The following is a 20,781-nucleotide window of genomic DNA, read 5'->3' as shown; positions in this document are numbered from 1 at the left end:
CCCGGGGCCCCGCCCTGCGCTGTGGCTGGGAGGGTGGGCTCTGGGCCGGCACCTTCGGTTTAAAACCCTGGCGGGGCCTGCCCTGGGCTCCAGCCCAGGGGACCCTCCACTCCTGTCCCTACACCAGCCTGGCGTGACATCCCCCCACCCCCACCCCACTCCCCGGCCGCAGGAGTGCCTCTGACCCGTCCCCAGGGTCCCAGCGATGAGGCGCGGGCTCCGCCTTTCCTCTCCGTCCAGCTCTGCCCGCCTCCAGCCTTCATCCTGCTCCTCACACTACATTCCTTTCCCCGGCCAAGGCACCCACGTTTTGCTGTGGGCTCTCGGTTAAAAATAATAGTGACAATAAAGCCTCACAGATTCGGGCAGCATGAATAGCGATGCTTTCATCCTCGCTTCAAACATCTGCAAACACTACCGAGCTTACAGGGGTGGGCAAAGGTATGTCACCGAGAATAGCAAGACAAACATACGGCCTCCAGGGAGCGCCCTGCTAGCCCGACAGCCGGTACCCACAGACTTCAAAGGCTGCCCCCCACCCCACACCCCGCCCCACATCCTCTCTCTGCTCCAGAATGTCAGGGAAAGGGACCAGGCTGAGGCGGGTCTGCCGCTGGCAAGGGCTGGAATGTGTGGGTTCTTAACTTTGTGCAGGAAAGGTTTCACTGCCAGTCCAGGGGGTTTAGGGTTGTCTTGAGAGTCTGCTTACTGAGGCTGAGGACGGTGACACAAAGGAAGGGCTTAAGGTAGAACAGCCAAGGGCCCATTAGTAGTTGAGTGAATAAAGAAGCGGTGGTACATTTACACAATGGAATTCTACATGGCTCAAAAAAAAGGAACTCTCACCCTTTGCAACAGCATGGACGGACCTGAAGAATATTGTGCTAAGTGAAGTAAGCCAGTCAGAGAACGACAAATACCATATGATTTCACTTATATAAGGACTCTAACAAACAAAAAACCCTAACCAACAAAAATACTAATGAACTAACGAGCGCAATGCAGTCTGGTGTAGCTCAGTGGATTCAGCACAGGCCTGCGAACCAAAGGGTTGCGGTTGGATTCCCAGTCAGGTGGCAGGCCAGATCCCCAGTAGGGGGCGCACCAGAGGCAACAGCACATTCTCTCCCTTTCTCCCTCCCCCTCTCTCTAAATTAATGTCTTTAAATAGGCTCTAACAGTGATTCTTAAAAACAAACAAACAAACATAGAACATAGGGGGTGGAGGGAGGGTAGGTGGGTGGAAAAAGGTAAAGGGATTTAAAGAACTCAGAGACAGACAACAGTATGGTGATTACCAGAGGGAAAGGAGAGTGGAGAGAAACGGGAGTGGGGGGAGGCAGGAGAGGGTTCAGGTGATGGAAAGAGACATGACCTGGGTGGTGCACACTCAACACAACATACAGCTGTTGAATTATAGAACTGTACACCTACGTAACCAGTTACCCTAATAGCGTCAATATTAAAAAGACTGAATGAATGAATGCATTAACAACAAATTTGTTTTTCTAAAACCAGTAAAAATAAATGTTAAAAAAAGGGGCTGAACATTTAAACATTTATCTTTCAACATTATCTGTACCTGAATTTTAGAATCAAATATACTAAGTAACCTACTGAAGTCCCCCCCGAGCACCAACAGAAGGGAAACACACTAACAAGGCAAACAATTTTGGCATATTTACTAGGATATTTAACTGTTATGTAACAGCAGATTTTCCTCTACTGGAAAAATGACCCAAAGAATCACAATTTCTCCCCTTCCTTGAAAGAAATGATTGGGACTAAAATACTGTGACTGTTCCCTATTAAGTCGAAGGCCAGTATCCTTTTCCAGAAGATACATCTGCTTCCAATGTACTGATGGCCCGTCACCTCCACCCCACAGGTAAGAAGGCCCAGTGTTAAGCTTGGCTGTGGGTAGTGGACAAACTCCTTTGCATCTACACCCTGCCCCCGCCAACACTAAAAGGAGTCCCATGAGGTCAGGGGAAAGGATTACTAACAGTTGGATTCACACCCAAATGCTGCTTAGCGCACTTCAGTTGAGAATAGAATTAAACCAACAATAACAAGGAAACTTGGTGGGTATCTCATGAAACTTCCATTTCAGTTTTTGTGCAGAAACAAAATGAGACTTGGCCCACAGAAGTCATCCAGGGTTCTGAAATATTCTAGAACCATAGTCAATAAAACATCTCCCACTACCATCACCTGGGAATACTCAGATACTATACTTCTCTTTTTTCCCCTCAGTTCAAGTTTAACAGAAACTACAAAACATCGAAGGGGATAGACACCCCACTACCGCACCCATCAGTTGGCCTGCTCCCTACATTCAGGACATTTCCTCGCAGGGGTGTCCAACCTTTTGGCATCTCTGGGCCACACATTAAACACACAAACACTAATGAAAACTGATGACCAAAAAAAGTCTATGCATAACTTTCATACCCGCCACCACAGATGGAAAAAAAAAAGTCCTCGAATGCAGCCCGTGGGCCGCAGGTTGGACACCTCTGCTAGAGGAAAAGGCCTGGCCTGTCCCATACCACATCTGGGCTAAAGATCGTGGTTTAAGCCAGAGTTTTGTACTCACGGCATTCCTGTCACATGACCCTCAAGTGGCCCAGTGCTCACTCCTGCTTAGACACATTCCTTGCTCTTCTGCCCATCAGGTTTGATGGTGTCACTGCCGGGTTTCTAGCCAGCGGGACACCCCACCACCCCACTGTGTGCCAGTGAACGGGGAGCCTGAGCTAGTCTGTCTCAGCAACAGGGCGGCCAACAGGGAAGTCATTCACGGCGACCTGTTGAAGGCAACCTTTATCATCAATGACCGAGTTGTTCTTATCGGCCTTTAAGACCCCACAGTCCTGAGCAATGGTGCACGTGGGGTCTGACACCAAAGGAGCGGTCATGGGACCCAGTCGTTTCTTCGGTGTGTTGATCCACGCTAGGTGACAGAGAATCCAGATGCACCGAGCACTTGGCAGTTGAGTTTCTTAAAATGCTTCAGCCCGAGCACTGAAAGCAAGGGTCTCCGTGAGGCACATGAAGGTAAGGGTAAGGTCAGGAAGGTAATGGGAGAGCCACCTTTCCCCTGTAGTCAGATGGTGTCTTTGAACATTTAGCACAACAGATGGAGCTCTGAAGTTGGGGACAGGGTGCCAACTGTGGCATTTCCTAAAGACATCCTGCTATCAGCAGCTCTGAGACAGAAATACCGAGACCCATCGGAAAGAAGCCACGCCTCCACATACGGCTACTCCGTATCTTGGTAGTGATGATGGCAGCTGTCCCTGAAAATGAGACTGCAGCCACACAGTCCTGCTCTCCCTTCTAAAAACACGTAAAATACACTTGCCAACACACCGGATAAGCATTCTCACTGCTGCATTCTAGGCAAGATGCAAAGTGGAGTGTTTCCAGGAGAAAATTTTAGTGGTGGGGTCCATCAGCGGCGGTTCGCTTCTGCTTTCTCTCTGGTTCCCCTCTGGAGGTCAAGTGATGCATTTTAACACGAACTGTTCTTCATGAACTCATTACCCAACTATCCCAACATAAAAACATAGCTTGCTATACCACCCATATAATTCTCCTATCAAACCATTAATTTCTGGCCTGTGATTCAAGCAATATCCTCTCCATAACTTTAAACCATACTTCTGAGTTACTGGATTAAAGAAATGCTTTCTAATGAAAAGTATAGCATTGTGGTCTCAAAGTATCAAAAACCGCGGCAGTCTTGAGCTTATTATAATGGGAAAAGTTAGGTTTTATCTACCAAAAAAAGAGTAACAGACTTCTTAAAAAATGACAACAGTAAATTTTAAGAGATTTATTAAAGCATCTTATCACAAAGATGAAAACACATACAAACTAGAAACATGCAACTATCATCTTCCACAGTCAAGTTCAAATGTTGCGTCTTTTTCCCGTTTTCATAGCTAAAAACTTCAGATCTTATACCCAACTCACTCACCCTGAATACCTTATTCATTTCTCCTGAAAGTATCCAGGGCAGCAAATAACCAAAATGCAAACTATTATATAAAGAAAGTGCAAAGTTAAAAAAGGAAATGTGTCGAGAACACCCCTTCCCACCCCCCACTGAAAGGCAAACAATGGCACTTTGCTCTTGCTTATCCTAGATTGTCTTCAAAACCTACTAAAATGTAATAGACTTAACAAAAAAACCCTGACTTTTAATAGATGTCCAAAAAGCTTGTTAGTGTTTGAAAATAAATGCTTAAACAAAGGAAAATGTAGTTTATATCAAAAAAGTTTGAAGAGCCCTGTATTGCAGCATTCTGTAAAATAAACAAGACAAAAAGCTGGTATAGGGTTTATTGACAAAGGCAGAGTGTCCTCAGGCAGGTATGTAAGGAGGCGGTGGCTCTTTCTCAGGCATCTTCACTGCCATTTCATAGGTTGGCAAAACATACTGAAGAGAGAAAAAAATTTTATCAGACTTAATTCTCCTTTAAAATCCTACTTGGAATAATTCAGCTTTCAGATTTTACAAGTGGGGGCGTATGAACCCATAGAGAAAAGCTGGAAAAACTGTCAGCTGAGTAGTTCCTGAGAGATGACTGACTAGTAACCTCGAACTTCACGTGCCAGAGACACCTGATACAAGACCGCTAGAGACGGTGGGGAGAGGGAGGGATGGAAGGAAGGGCAAAATGTTGCTCCTGAAGTGACCCTGAGGGGCTACCAAAATACCTTGAGAGGAAGTATGTACCTCTACTTCCCCTGCCCTCCCCATGTGACTCATTAAGTGCCAGTGGTGCCCACTACACCTCAGGGAGTTGCAAACCCAGAATAAGGGTCCCTCTGACCCATGCTAAAGGAAGCCGCCAATCGGATGCTGGATCCTGAGTCTTATCTCCATCTACAGTTCAAGGATCAAGTACCTACATCATTTCTCCCGGGGAGAGGACACGTCTGTGTAGGGGAGCAGCATTCTAACCTGATTCCCAGTGTGACAGGCCAGCCGGGCACAGGCCACACACCCTCTACATGCTGAACACCTGGCCAGAGTAGAGTAGCAACCAGAGGGCCCCAAGAGTTAAGCATCCCCAAAAGATTCAGGGAACCCATTCATTCACGTCCCCACAGAAAACCAGCTTCTCTTTAGGGTCATATGCATGGTTTCTGAAAGCAAAACAACTGATGGTACCTCCGTCCTCAGAAGCTCCAGAAGCCACAAGCCTGGCAGGGGTCACACTGTTGCTTCCTGCCTAATCTCCCCCCACCCCCCAGAATGCAATACTCTCAGAAACCACTTATGAATCCAACCTAATGACCAAACTGAATGAGATTAGTAGTGCAGGCTGTCTTTTGACCATATACCCAGGATTCCAACTGGGAAATGCTCAATCTTTGTGGACTTAAGCTGTTCAAGTCTTAAACCAGTCATGGCATTAAAGAGGAAGTCAAGACCCAAGTTCTTGAGAACACTCAATAATGGCTAGCCAAGTTTAAATACAGTAGAATGTCAGTCACCTGTGGAGGCGCTTCAAAGGCAGGGTACACAGCAATCTCTGGTGTGTTTCTGTTGTTGATGTATTTATAGCAGTTCCAAACACAGTTGATTAGATAAGCCTGTAAGAATTCAACCAAAATTTACAAATGCTAGAATGCAACAGACCACCTGTCCTAAGGTAAGGGGACTTATAATGCTTTCCCCCACATTTCTCTACAGAGAAGGAAAGTAACGTTCACTTGGACCTAGCACAGGCCAGACCCTATCACTACTTGCTCCACCTAAATATCACAAGTTTTGGGGGGGGGGGAGTTGTTTTTTTTTTTTTTTTTAAATCCTCATCCAAGGGAGGGAGGGAGAGAAACATCAATGTTGGAGAGAAACACCGACTGGTTGCCCCCCAGATGCGCCCAGCCTGGGGAGTGAACCCCGCAACCCACGTCTGTGCCCACCAGCAATCGAACCCACAACCCTTCAGTCCCGGATGATGCTCCAACCACTGAACCACACCAGCCAGGGCTGATGGCTCAGGGTTCATCACCGTCATTTTACAGAGCTGGGGTTTCAGGTCTGGTAACCAGTGTGCCGAAGACAGTCTGTTTCTGAACCTTGGGGATTTTAGCCACTTTCAACGCAAGTCATAAACCACTTCTAAAAATATGGTAACCCTTACTTAGCAAGGATGCCGGCATTTCCAACCACTCTCTGAAGACAAGAGGGAGGACATTCCCTAGACGTTCTCCCTACTTTGTGTCAAAATCAACGCTGCTACTCACTGTGAACTCTAGGGAGCTAAGGCAACAGGGAGGTCTAGATGGGCAGAGTCACAGTCCAACGGGCCCCCAAATGTTTAGCCAGAAACTCACCTTGAATATAATGAATGAGACAAGGAACAGAAGAACAATGGACACGAGGCAGCTGGAGTCCAACGCCAGGAGGTCATCTTTATAAGGAAAATCAGGCTATCAAAAAAAAAAAAAAACAAAAACAGGGGGGAGGCAAAACAGAGGATTTTTAGGACAGTGAGACTATTCTGTACAATACTAGGAATACACATCACTATACATGTGTCCAAATCTAGAGAATGGTCTCCAAATGTGAAACCTAATGTAGACTACAGCTTCTACGTGACAATGATGTTCACAACTGTGACAACTGTACCACTGTGGTGTGGGATGTGGCCGGCGAGGGAGGCTATGGGGGTGGGGGCAGGGGACATACGGGAACCCTCTGAACTGTGTTCTATTTTGCTGTGAACTTAAAACTGCTCCAGAAGTAAAGTTTATTAAACACAGACACACACGTATAACTTAACCATTCTGTGATAACCCGAAGAGCATGGTATCAATACAAAAAAGGCAACAAAGTCAGAACTGATATTCTAATAAAAACTTATAAACGGGGTTTAATTCAAAGTATTTTTAAGCCTCATCATTAATGCATGTTATTGATCACTTAAAATACATTTGTTTGAATACTCAGAATATTCATAAGGGTCTAAATTAAGCTACTGAGCTTAATTTAGCTTGATTCTTTTCACTACTTAAATATCTTTCTGGCCTTTGGAAAAATACTATCTCCCGTAGAGAACTCCAAATTTCTCCCTGGGTCACTAAGTCAGGAAGCGCTGAGGTTTACATCTACGTTCCATGGGCCATTTAGTTTAGGGTTTACAAGCTGGCCAACACAGGAAGGAAGTACCTTCCGGGCTGAGGGACCAACTGAGTAAAACGGGGAGAAGCCAGAGAGGTCTGTAAAGGAGTAGTACAAAATTCATTTTTATGTTCTTCGTTATAGCTCATTTAATTGTTTTAAACTTACACGTTTTTAATGGGCATGTCAATACCAATAATCTTACATTTTCATAAAAAAGCAGCACAAAGAAATCCCAAAGGACTTTAAAAAAAGGAGAGGGAAGAAGGAAATATCCACACACCAACCCCAAATCCTAGCTAAGTGCCCTTTTGGGACAAAATTGTTGTTTAAGCCTTCACCTGCAAATAAAAAGGGCAAACACGTACTGGAACCAGCGCAGGGCGGACGCTATGATTTTATTCAGACGGCCTGCAGTGGCCCAGCCAGAGATGACGGGATCGGAGAAAACTGCGCTCAGAAAGCTGCTGACCAGAGCAACAGGCCCCGAGGTGCCCGGCTGCCCCCCGCAGCCTCACCACAGGCCGTCACCCTCTCGTTACCACGCGTGCCAGCCACCAGGCGTCGCTCAGCGCCCTCGGAGCACGTTCCTTCCTGCTTCAAGGCGTCTCTCTCACCTGGAACCTTTCTCCCGTTCTTTCCCTGTCTGAATTCCTACTTGGAATTTAATCTCGCTCCCCAGCCCAGGTCTGACACTTGTGTAACATCCGCCCACAGAGCAGCCTACACCCTTCCTGCTCAGCTTCCACCGCAACTGAATTCAGTGACGGTCGATCTCCCAATTCCTCCACAGGAAGCGAGTTCTACTGACACGTCCCCAGGACCGAGCAGAGCGCCTTGCACACTAGAAGCAATCGACAAATGCTTTTTTGAACAAACAATAAATTTGGTGGTACGCAAAATGGACCAGGCAAAAAATCTGAAAGTGGGGAGAACATTCTTAAAAGGTAGAATATTTTAAATGGACTTGCATTTATCTGGACCCCACAGTTCCTTCTAGACCCTCCTCTGGCCCAGAGTGTCCCCAGCCCCTCCACCACACAGCACTTAACCTGAGCTCCTCATTCACTGCTGAGCTGTCACAGCTCTAGTTCATTATCAGATAACATGTTCCTGTCTTCACTCCCCAGATTCACCGTTAACTTATTGCTGCACACGGGGGGGTGGGAGGGAGTCACTTTCATATCTATACCATTTACCAACAGTTTGCCTAGAACAGAACGAAGGACATAGTAGGCACACAAGTACTTTTTACGAATACCTGCAAAAACAAAAAGCTAACACTTTAACAGGTGCCAAGTAAGTCAAATTATCATTCTCTTAGTTTCCTCGAAACAGAAGTCAAGCTACTCCTTAAATTTTACAATGACCATTTTAAGGGACTTTTACTACTGGATTGTCCAAATGGTATGGTAAGAAGATACTGTTTCCATCTCACTAGTTTCAACATGGTAGTTAGGAGCAGTGACATTATTTCAGAACACTTTAAAAATAGGGTTGGTTAAAATAAAAATAGTACCTAAAACGGACTCAAAATATCAACTTAAATATTTTCCTTGGGATAAAAAAAGTTTAACTCACATCCACACTTACCAACTGATCCAGATATTCTTTGATTCTTGGCAAGTAAGTGAGAGAGCTGATAGCAACCAGGCAACTGAGGACGAAGTCAAACAGCCGGTAACAGAAGAAGGGAATGAGCCAACCCACTTGATACTGAAGGAAAAAAATAACCACAACATCACATCACATGTATGAAATCACTAAGTGCTGTTCAGTAAAGATCCAACTCCAAAAGTTGAATGCACAGAATACTTACAGAAATTGCTCCATACACCAGCATTGAACTGATTATAAACATAAGAACGGAGACGGCAAAAAGAACACAGGCATTATCTAAGAAAACAAAAACCAAAATCTAATTAAGCTATCATATAAAACGAACAAAACTCCCCATGACAAAGTAACATTTTGAAGCTAGCTTACAAACATCTAAGAATTTTTAGCATTGCCTATGAAAAACATCTAAGGCCAAGAGGGTTAAAAAACATCTGCCTCAGCATTAAGTAATGAAGCTTAAGAAACTCGTACCTTGTTTTCTTGTTTGTTAAACTGCTACAACTCACTGACACTTAGTAAGGCGGGCACGTGAACCAGGTACCCTGCTAGGGAGACAGACCTCTGCCCAGTCTCAGAGGTACAGGCAGATCATTACACTCCAATGTGGCAAGTGCTACAGCAGAAGCAATCAGCTCTGCCTGGAGAACCAGGACAAACTACAGAGAACAGATAGCACACGTTGGGTCATCTGAAGGGCAAGACTGGGATTTGCTTTAAAGACACATGTACTAAACAAAGAAAGGGCTACCGATGCCCCCTCTTGCCTTAGGTAAGACACACAATCTGAAACTCAAGGTTGTCCATTAACCAACCCCCTTTCCCCACCCCAACACCCAAACTCACCGCTCTGTATTCCTCCACCTTGGCTTCGTTGCCAATACTTTAACGAGTGCCAAATAAGTCAAATTATCATTCTTTTGTTTACTGAAAACAAAAATCAAGCTACTCCTTAAATTTTATAATTACAATTTTAAGTGAATTTTAATAATGGAATATCCAAATGGTATGGTAAAAAGATATTCTGTTTTCATCTTACTAGTTTCAACACAGTAATTAAGAGTAGTGACATTACTTCAGAACACTTTAAAAATAAATAGGGTCAGTTAAAATAAAAATAGTACCTAAAACCGACTCAGAATATCAACTTAGATATTTTCCTTAGAATAAAAAGTTCTTCTCTGTCCCTCAACTCCTTCTCAGATTGTTCCCCTTCTCTGCATTAATCACGTTCACAAACTTTCTCACGAAACATCTAAGCAGTTAAAAAACACTAAACCACACGTGACTTGGGGTTTCTCACCGCAAACCCGATGTTGACTCTGAGACTCCGGATCGATACTAACAACATGAGGGGCACTGAGGATGAACGACCAGAGTAACTGCTGCATATTCATGCTACTGGATACTCGCTACTCATCCTCCTGTCGCTCAGCAGTACCAGCGTCATCAGTACCTGGCACGACACTCTAACTTTTCCTAGAGGATCCGGGAGAGCTTAACGTCAAGGGTTTAAAGGACTCCCCTGCTGCAGCACGCAAAATGGCACTTAGAGGGAACAAGTTAGTAAGAACTTGGAAGAAAACTTTGTAATTAAAACAATCAGCTTTTAAGAATCTATTATGGAAGATTACACACTTATTTTGATTTCTTACAATATAAAAATAATTAAAGTGAAGTTCCAGGTCTTCCACTGGAGCAACAAATAGCAAAACGGGGAGAAATCAGGTGGCAGGTGGGAAATACGTGTAACGCCTGGAACAAGAGATACTCCAGTGTTTGTGCATCGATAAAGCAAACAAATATGAAGGCCAGCTGCCCACACACGAACCTCAGGTTTCCACTCACCAACACGTTCAGGAACCTCCTTTAGGGAGTACATAGGTCACTAAAAACGAGTGTTTACCCATTCTCAAGGTCAGTAAAAACAAGGATGATATTTATATTTGAAAAACAGCTTGCGTATGTTGCAGCAGTATTTCAGATACACTGAGTACATATCCTGTTTAGTTGATTAAAAACTAATCACAAACCCTATTATTTAATATTGATCATCAGGCCAACCACCAGAAATTAATTTGCCATTTAACACTGGCTCTGTAGGAAAGTCAAATTTCAACTTCCAAAGAAACAACTACCACATGATCAAAAACTATGCACTTTTTATTGTCTCAACAATAAGGGCTTTTGAAGAAATAACCAACAAAAATTGGTAGTGAATACATCTGATTCTCTCGACAGCAGTTACAATACTCACACCACAGGCAAAAACCTCGCGACTTCGCCCGTGCAGCTCTGGCCGAGGCTCGGAGCCTACTGGACAACGACCTACAAGAACCTCAGTAACTACATCCTTTTCTACTCCCTGATTTTAAGAAAAACACACATAACGGGGGAAAAGCCTGACATGAGCAGGTTCAGTAACATTCTACAGACTAAAGTAAAATTTTATAAATACCAAAGATGGCCGTTAGAGGCTAAAGTTTTATTTATCATTCTATCCTGGATTTTTAAGTAAAAACAGACTACTCAAAAGAAACGTCTGAAGGGATGTTTCTAACGTTCCTGGTAGTTCTATCACATTTGACTACAAATTTAAAGGATTACACCACATATCTTTGAGAAGCCAATCAGGACACTTCTTTTCTTTAAAGGAACTTTAAAGGCTGTGAATAGTTGTTAGTGTTTTCACACAACGGGTGACAGAAGCCCACACAAAGCTACGAAGTTCCTGGAAACAGAAAGTCAGCTGTGGACAACGACTCATTTAAATTAACCACCAAGTTTTTTAAAAAGCAACTTCATAAATGGATCACAGCAGGTCATAAATGTAAGGAAAAAGCTAGTATTTCTAAAAATGAGCATTAAGACCCTGGAATATTATGTATATAACATATTCAAGTGAACTGGGAACATTCTTCTGAAGTGAAAATTTTTTTAAATCAACATACAGGAATTATTCACACGGAAAAGTCCGAGGCATAATTTTCTGTTCAAATACTAAATTTCTAACATAATTTATAGAAATATAAAATTTTAATGACAACTTTTCTATGCCTGTATTGTAGACGAATATAAACAATGAAAATACTGCTACCAGGGAATAAATAGGTTTAAAAAGATAATTTTCTATGAATGTCCTAGGGTTACTCTAGTTTTAATTCTACTGTTAAGTCTTTCTTCATCTTAAAAAACCATATTTAGAATTGTGACCCTCAGGAAAAGATATCGCCAAGTATTCAAACGAGTGTTTCTCATACTTTACTGTGTCTTTCTGCTCCATGAGCAAACCTCTCCCCCCCACCAGTCTTTCTGTAATTCCTTCTTTCCCTCTGATCCCCACAGCGCCCAACAGGCGTCAATGTAGACAACACCGATTTCTCAAAAATCTTCTGGCCCGACTAGAAATGCTCAATTATAACCCTCACTGAGTGTCTTTGAAAAACCCACAAAACACTTTTCTGCCTCTACAATTAGAGCAACTCAAACATAATTAATCCTCTTCTAAATAACAAGTTGTGGGTACGTGTGCGCACGCAATTTGCAGGAGACATTTTCAACTGAAAACATACCTGCCATTCTCTCAGTTGAGTAGTAATTGCCAATGACTTCATACTGAATGTTGACAGATGGCATTGAGTTTGGATGAGTTACCTCCACGGTCAGCAAAATTGCCATCAACAGGTTCACCACCTACAAAAGATATTATTTTACCAATTATATTATGAATCAGGAAGCAGCGAGTCTTCAGCACAATCTTTAGATGTTGTCCGTACTTAAAATTCTTTTAACTGAAGAAGGACATAAAACTGGAGACTACCTGTGAGATAAAATATGCAATACCACTATTAAGAATAGTTTTAAGAAATATTTCATAAAGTACAAACTTAATTGTTTCAGATCAAAGATAACTGATTGATTTGATTCAATATAATAAAACAGAAATTAAAAATAAGGGACCATTACAAATCATTTGTATTCACATATTTATATACTAATCCCAGAATTTCTGGTTTTGAAGCAGCTACTTATCCATCAGGTAACTGTAATAGCCATCAGATAAACACGGAGGGGCAGGCAGAAGTGGCGGGTTCACAGTTCGTTTGGAAAAAGACATGCAGGTTATGATTATTACAACAGCTTACTTAATGCAAAAGACCATCACTCCCAACTATAAATCTACTTTTGCCCACCTCTGCATAATGGGCCATCAGATAAGCCTGAAACCCCTTCACAGTATCTCCTATCCAGGGCTAGAAAACTATTTCTTCACCAAAGGGTTTAAAGACTAAAAAGCTTTAAAGACTTTCCAAGATATGACTGTGTCCCTTAACTGGCACCCACTGGTCTAAATTCTACCCTGGAGATAATCTGCTCCCCCTTCGGGGTAAGTGCTCCTCCAACACCCAGGGGCACCAACATGTGCCTCCAAACAGGTCTTTCCCAGAATAAACACTCAGGCACTTAACCTGCTGCTCTCCCTTGCATACTGCCCCGCTACACCTCACTAGCTCCTCTGTGCTCTTCTACCTATACACGGGCCCCAGTGTACTGGGCACACTATTAAAATGAGCTAAGCTGGGCCTGGAGAGAACACATGGGGGTCTCGGTTCCCACATCCTAGCTACCAGTTTCAATTAATGCAGCATGAAGTCACGCTGGCCCAAACTTCTCGAATGAGAGTAACTTCCTAAAACCCCTCATTCCTTTTCCCACCTGGTCGATCCCACTAGGCCACCACCTGTGCCTGTACTGCCCCATTCCGAGGTCCAAGCACAAGCCCTCACAAACATTTGCAATCGAATGTTATCTTATCACCTCTTGCCTGTCAAGGTTTTTTCAGTTTTGATTCTGACACCCTAAGATTTCCCATTTCTCAGCACCCTGCGTGTGAAAATATAATCAGCATGTAATCACTATCTCCCTCTACATCACTAGCAAGAGAACAGGGGGAGGACAAAGCTACATTTGAATACAATTCTTTATCTGATCCAGAGGAACATCTTGAGACTTTGTCAAAAACCTTGCAGAAAGTCCATCATAATAATCTGGTGAATTTCCCGGGGGGTGGGGTGGGCTTTGCAACTCCATTGAAAAAGGAAATATTCATGCCTCTAGTTTTGAGGCCCCACGTGTCCTTTTAAGTGCTCAAAACAGTGATGTTAATAATTTCATAGAGAACCCTCACCTGGAACTGGAGTTAGGCTTCTCTATCTGAAGTTCACAGAACCCGTCCTCCTGCCCTTTTTGGAAAATCTGAACATTTGATACTTTCAAGGAATGTGTGAGTATTTTAAACGAACTCTGTTATGTAGCTCTTTCCTGTTCACCCTGATGATAAATAACAGTTTTATCAGGTCTTAAATTTTCCTGGAGGTGTTTATCAGTGAAGGCGTTACACATTCTAGACAAGCAACCCAAGTTTTTCTCTTTAAATAAGATAAGGTTAGGTGATCTAAACAATGTCACAATATCAAGTACAGAATCAACTAATATTTCTGAAGGCACACTGTATACCAAGTACAATGACATGTACTACTTCACTCACTCATGCAAGTGAAGTAAATATAAGTAAAGTCCACTTGCAGATGGGGAAACTAAGGTTCAAAAAAGCACAATAACTCATGTAGGTTCACTGAGCGGACAGAGGATGCAGCTAGGACACAAAGTTGGTACCTTACAAGACAGCCTGCTTCTTCACAATGCATTCCTAAGCAACTCCTGTTTGGGGTCTTTCCAAAAGCAAATCCATTACCTGAGGATATAAGATATGTATTCTTAACTCTTCAAGTAAACGTTCAGTAACATGCCTATTTTCCTTGCACTGCTCAAAGGCAAGGTACTTATCCTTCAACTCCTGAAAGGCATTAAAAGGGAAAATCACATTTGCAAAAGATGTCCCCCTCCACTGAAGGCTGACTTTTTAATTATCCATTTTAATTGTCCATTGCCATTGCAATGGGTGTGACCAGTGTATATGGTGTAAGAGTATGAGTTAATATGATCAGACGAATTAATTACTGAACAATCAGATACGTCTCCTGAAGTTATATTTTCTGTTTAAGGAAATCAGCTTGGAATCAACTCAGCAAGCCCTCTGCTAAACACAATATAGTCACAGTTAGAAAGCTCTGAACAAAGAAACAATCTCATGTCAAGAAAATCATGCCAACTCAATTATTAAATGAAGGAAATAGCACACTCCAAACACTTAGAAGTCTCATATTCCCTTCTTAAATATTTGTATCGCATGCAGGATTTATGAAAATGTCTTCTCTTCAATGGGTAAGTCAGAATCACCCACTATTATCTTCTAGTATTTATTACACCTCAAATGTCAGTGTGAGTCATACCCCTAAATAATAAACAAAACAAGTCGTAGGTCTAATCAAAGGGACCAAGAAATGGTAAAATAAATTTCAGTGTTACTTCATTAAAAGTTCACACAATTTTTCAAATCTTCACTGGGTTCATTATACTCTGTTAGGTCACCGTATTTCATTAGGACCACAACTCACATTTAAAACACTGATCTGAAAGACCCACCCTTGTGACCTGAAAAGACTCACCAGTGCCTGTCCTGTGCTCAAATGTAGGCCTGTGCTGTTCACTCTTGATTTCAGTTGAGATTTCTAAGTCCCGTGTAGCATTTTCCAGAAAGTACAGAAAACTAATTTTATAGTCTTGTGGTATAAAGTTTCTCTGAAAATAGCAAGTATGTACAATTCCAGAATACTTATTCCCAATTCACTTTTCCCTTTATTGTACTTAACAAAGAAAATTAACAAAAACGTAATTAAAACAATTTCTAAATCGCGTGATACGCAGAGTTAGAGAACGCAGCAACTATGCACTTGTGTTAACACCACGGCACTGGACACACCAGGAACGGTGCTGCGCATTAGTGGGTCAAACAACAGGGTCTGCATTACGTTTTTGACAGTCTTCCGCCTGCGCGAAAACAAGAAACAGACAAGAAATGCCAGATGTGTGTGCTTTTACTTGTTACAAAGAAACAACATCGATCCACGCAAGCACTAGGCCTTGAGAGAGCTACTCCTCTTCGCTTTCTCATTTCACTGCCACATCCATACAGAAGATTCTTTTGTGGACTGGTGTCTGTTTCTTAATTGCTATTCTTCACTTTTCCCACAGCATATTTTCCCACAACCCAGTATCTGCAGTGACTATAATTAAAGCAACGTGCTGGCTTCAGGACACCCCGATAAGGGTCACACAGGCAAAGAGAGGGGGAACCACAGGGAGCCAAGGCTACAACTCCCCATGTCCCCAAAATCCCTCATCAGATAAAGATCAAAAGTAACTATCTTTAAAGTTTTAGCTAGTAAAGGGATTAAGGAAACAACTCATAGACAACATCATGGTGAGTGCCAGAGGGAATGGGGGGGCGGGGAGGAGAGGGTAAACTGGGGATCAGTGGTAAGGGAAGGAGGCTTGACTTGAGGTGGTGAGCAGACAATACAATATACAGATGATGTGTTGTAAAATTTTACCCCCTGAAACTTATATAATTTTGTGAACCAATGTCATCCCAATAAATTCAGTAAAAAACAAAATACAAAAAATTTACCAAAAAGTGTTTCAGTATAAAATTTAAATTACAATAAATGTACATTATGGGTGTTTTTGTTGTTGTTTACCCTCGTGTGCAATTACAAATGAGTGAGTCTTACTGGTTTTTGTAGGAGACAATCCATTTAATGAAGGCCTAAAGAACACTTCGAGTGTTCTGATCAACAAGTTAGCTACCACACTCACTTTATACAGTAGAACGTATCAGCTTCCTCCTTCGAGGAGAGCATCTTGTGTGGGGAGAAAAACAAGAAAAAGGCAATTATACTAATGTGTACTAAGTATTATTTAAAAGGACATATAAGAGATATGTAGAAACTTTCCCAGGTACCAGTGAGAAAACCACAGCCCTCTGGTTGGGAAGCAAAGAAAGTATCACCAAGAAAACATTTTAAAAATGTTAACCATTTAGCTAACATTAAAATTAATTAATCAAAATTGGCAAAATGTTAATGGTTGAAGCCAGGTGATGAGTAATGGGAGATTTCTATACTATTTCACTGTTTTTGTATTTTTGAAATTTTCCTTAATGAAGTTTTTTAAGAGTTGGGGGAAGAACATTTCCGGGAGAAGAAACCACGTCTGCAAAGGCACAGGGCACAGAGCAGCGTGCGAGAGGAGAGAGACTAACCCTGCAATATAAACAAGCCATTCCTACGTGAAGGAGTCAGGGCTGAGGACCGGAAAGGAATGCAGCTTGAGGACACCTGTGTGCACTTCTCTCCCTGCTACCTGACTTTAGATGGTGTATGTTTGAGACACTCATAAAAAATTGGCCACGTATTGTACAGACAATAGGGTTTTCACCTTTTCCCAGAGAAAGACGGATAATTTCAAAATAAATTATGTTGCCAAATGAAATAAAATTAGTCATATCTTAAATCTTTCCAAGACCTAAAATTATTCCAAATGCTCAAAATGCCTTCTCATAGCACACCATCAACAATGGAGCCACCTGCAGCGGGATTTTAAACCCAGTCCTCAACCATTCAATAAATAACATTACGCAGTAAATACACCACATAAGAAACTGTTGTTTATTACTCATATCTTCAAGTTCTTCAATAAATGGCAGAGAAAAGTTTTACAGATGCCGAAATTTAAACTGGAGCTCATCCTGAAATTTCACTTAACCAAATACTAAGTCAGGCACGCTTCATTCAAACCTAAAATGCCCAAGACTAACACCTCAAGCCCGGTGCATATAACTGACTGTGGCTTCCCTACGTCCCACTGCACTACTCAGTACCATACACTTAATACTTTATATGTATATAGTGTTACAGCTGCTTTAACACTAGACCAGGAGAAGCAGTTGCTAGAAAGCAATGACTGGGTATCAGGTACTAAGTCACTGATATGCTGTCTGGGCCCAGCAGGTGGGAGGGGCTGCAACTCTAGGTTCCAAACAACACAGAGGCAACCTAAAGAGAATCATAAATATTCTCCCACCTTAAATACAGGGGAGTGTCAGGACGGAGGTTGGAAAGAGAAGTTAACACTCCACCTCGCTAACTCCGTATTTTTTCTCCTCTTAGTAAAGGAGCTTCTGGCAACAAAATGCACTGTGTGGACACATCCTTAGCTTAGTGTATTATATTACACTTCTCTCCAGTTGGTCTCATTTTCTAAATGTTCCATGCCTCCCCAACAAGTCCCTATATTGCTAGGTTACTGAAACCACACTTTTAAAAGCCACCAGCAATATTGCAACCAAGAAAACAATGGCCTTTACCAGTCCTTAATCTAATTAGAATCTGACCACTTTCTCCTTCCCCTTTGTTAATGTAGCTTCAATTTAATTTTGCAGGTATGCTCTAAAGTTCTTTGTAATACCATAAAAATCTTGAGGATAGGCACCATGTTCAAGCCAAGGAATATCTGAGAGCACCATGGGGCAGGTAGTAGGAACACAAAAGACTGATGACCTATGGCCCCTGTGATGTATTCCTCTTGAACATCCACTACAGCCCTGTCCACCGAACATGATCAGTAAATCTCTTGATTTAACATTAACTAATTTAAGCAATTTATCAATTCCAACAACCAGAAAAGTCCTTGCAAGGTAAGAACAGCTATAGCTAAAGCACAGAAAATAAAAGCAGATGTGAAAAGTTTCTACATCAAGTGCTTCTGGGGGGAAGAGATTTAAACACCTCATTCCCTATTTTGGGAAAATAAATGCACTCAGGCAACTTTTTCCTCCCCGAATTCTGAGTTTTGCTGTTTGTTAACTCCCACTTTTCCCTACGATCCCTTACATTTTTATGAGCTGAACCCGTAGCATCAAAAAAAATCTCCCCTGGAAAGAAAACCAGCCAATTACATTCAGAGCTGAAATTGGGATGGTGGCTATTTCTTCTTGAGAAGTTAAAAATCCTTTGTTCTGTGAATGGAGGAAAGACACCAAGAAGAAAAAGACTCCATTTGCAGGAAAGAGTGCCAGACTACTGTACTCTCCTCCTCTTCTTCCCAGTTAGAGGCCATCTTCTAGGCATGGGGGAGGCAGGGTGGGTAAGAGGCTTGAGTACACTAAAGTCTTGAATTATTCTTGTAGGGGAACAAAGGCAGAGCTAAGAGCAAACAAAAGAAATTAGGACTCATACCCTTAGAAAAATGGATTAGAAATAAAATAAAGAAATACAATGGCTGCTATTGTCATTAACTGATCAATGTCCAGTATTACAAATCAGTTAAAAGAGTTTTTTCAGGGAAATGCGATATAACTACACCAGTAAGATGGTAACTCTGAATATAAAAGTACAGGAAATATTAAACTTAGAAACAAGCAAATAAGCCTGCACATTCCAGTTTTGTTGTTTTTTTCTAATATTCGCCAATGCAGAAAGGCTGTAAAAACAGGGCAGGAAGAGTAAGATCAGGCAGTCCTCTGGGCGGAGGGAGGGGGCAGGCATCACTATCTGCCTAACTGAAGACGATTCTCATCTGGTGTTTGTCCAAACAGTAATGACTTCAAGGCACTGGGGCAGGGAAGTAAAGAGAACAGAGAAAGGCAAAAAGAATGCCTGTGATAAAGCTCTCCCCGTTTTAAACTGAAGTCATCAGAAACTGTGCAGTGTCACCAATGCCACAACCTCCCACACCAAAAAATCATTCACAAAGTCGTTAGGGAAAGGGGCCACGTCGACCATTTGAGAAGTTTGTCAAAGCCTCTGAAAAGCCATCGCGGCCTAAAGCTGCCTAAACAAAACCACGTATTTAAAAGTCGCAAGTTAGCTTCAAAATGTACGCATACTGGAGATGATAGTAAAAAATCACGAAAATATTACTAGCGAACCATCCATCAATAACGTTGCCAACTTGATTATGACATAGAATCACCACATAGGCCTTGAAATCCAGGAAATGCTAGCCTATGTAGCCAGAACAGAATAGGCTCTCAAAAAAAAGGACTCTTAAAGAAACGGATTGGGTCTGATTGGAAAAGCGTCGGGGTAGCGCTGCACCGAAGCAGATGGAGTGTAAATCCCGACGAATGGTACCGCCGCCCAGAGAAGCCTTCCTGCCGAAATCACAAACACATTCTAACAAATGAGGGCAAAGAACCACAGACTGCGTTGCAAACTGGACCTTTTCCTTTCCCTTCAAGCTAGACAGAACATCGAAACTGGGCTGCACTTATTTGGGTCCATTTCTAATTGTTTCGTTAGAGGAAAAAAACAAATCCAGGGAGGAGAAAAGGGTTGGGGGTGGTGCTTCAGATCACGGAAGTACAAAAAGACCTGAAATCTGGTAATTTCCAGAACTTCCCACCAAAACCCAACTCTCTGATTTCCCCCCGCCCCCCCCCCCTCCTCCCGCAACGCCTCCGCCTCTCCCAACCCCCAGTTTTTCTCTAATTCTAGCCAAGAAACGATCTCCCCAGTCCCACCCCCACTCATATTCCTGGACACAGTTCCCTGCCTCAAATTAGAGCACCCTAAAAAGAAGCTCCCCTGTACTTTCCCGCCCCACCCGAGACCCCGTTTTCAGTCCCACCCCTCCCAGGAAACACTCCCTTCCTTTCGGACCGGGATCCCCCATCTCCCGCTCATGCGCATTCCCCCCGGGGCCCTACCCTCCTGCCCCGCCCGTCCTTACCATGTACCAGGTCCCCAGGATGATCGTCCCAGTGCGGACATGGCAGCAGCCGCAGCACCGGGTGCTGTAGAACCGGTCGCTGCGGCTCCGCTTGAAAGTCATGGACACCATTGGGAATCTCGCGGGCCTTGTTCTTGGCCGGGACCCTGACAAAGGCTTTGCGCCCAAGAGGTGAACCCAGCTAGCTCTGTCACAGTGTCCAAAACCAAAAGACGCGTCTTCAAGCCCGCTCCCGGCCGGGGCCCCTGCCAGCTACTTCGCACCTGCGCACTGAGGGCCCAGCGCCCCTCTCGCGCGACCTCGCTTTACCCTTCTTCCCCCACCTT

General features: G+C 43.0%; 1 protein-coding gene and 1 pseudogene across 1 annotated transcript; both read right to left on the bottom strand.

The window, feature by feature from the left end:
* Positions 1-2,646: 2,646 nt before the first annotated feature.
* On the bottom strand, positions 2,647-3,196 carry LOC112298015 (peroxiredoxin-1 pseudogene; annotated as a pseudogene).
* Positions 3,197-3,826: 630 nt separating this feature from the next.
* On the bottom strand, positions 3,827-20,752 carry LAPTM4A (lysosomal protein transmembrane 4 alpha). Its single transcript, XM_024552487.4, has 7 exons — positions 20,456-20,752; positions 12,334-12,454; positions 8,964-9,040; positions 8,738-8,860; positions 6,358-6,453; positions 5,512-5,610; positions 3,827-4,447 (listed from the first exon to the last, which is right to left on the bottom strand). Exons 1-7 carry the CDS (start codon positions 20,564-20,566, stop codon positions 4,373-4,375), a joined length of 702 nt encoding a protein of 233 aa, XP_024408255.1. The 5' UTR covers positions 20,567-20,752; the 3' UTR covers positions 3,827-4,372.
* Positions 20,753-20,781: the final 29 nt, after the last annotated feature.

Source organism: Desmodus rotundus, chromosome 5 (genome assembly GCF_022682495.2).
Source record: "Desmodus rotundus isolate HL8 chromosome 5, HLdesRot8A.1, whole genome shotgun sequence".
Classification (NCBI taxonomy): Eukaryota; Metazoa; Chordata; class Mammalia; order Chiroptera; family Phyllostomidae; genus Desmodus; species Desmodus rotundus.
The sequence above is the reverse complement of the archived record's forward strand: the minus strand, read 5'-3'. Positions and strand labels throughout refer to the sequence as shown.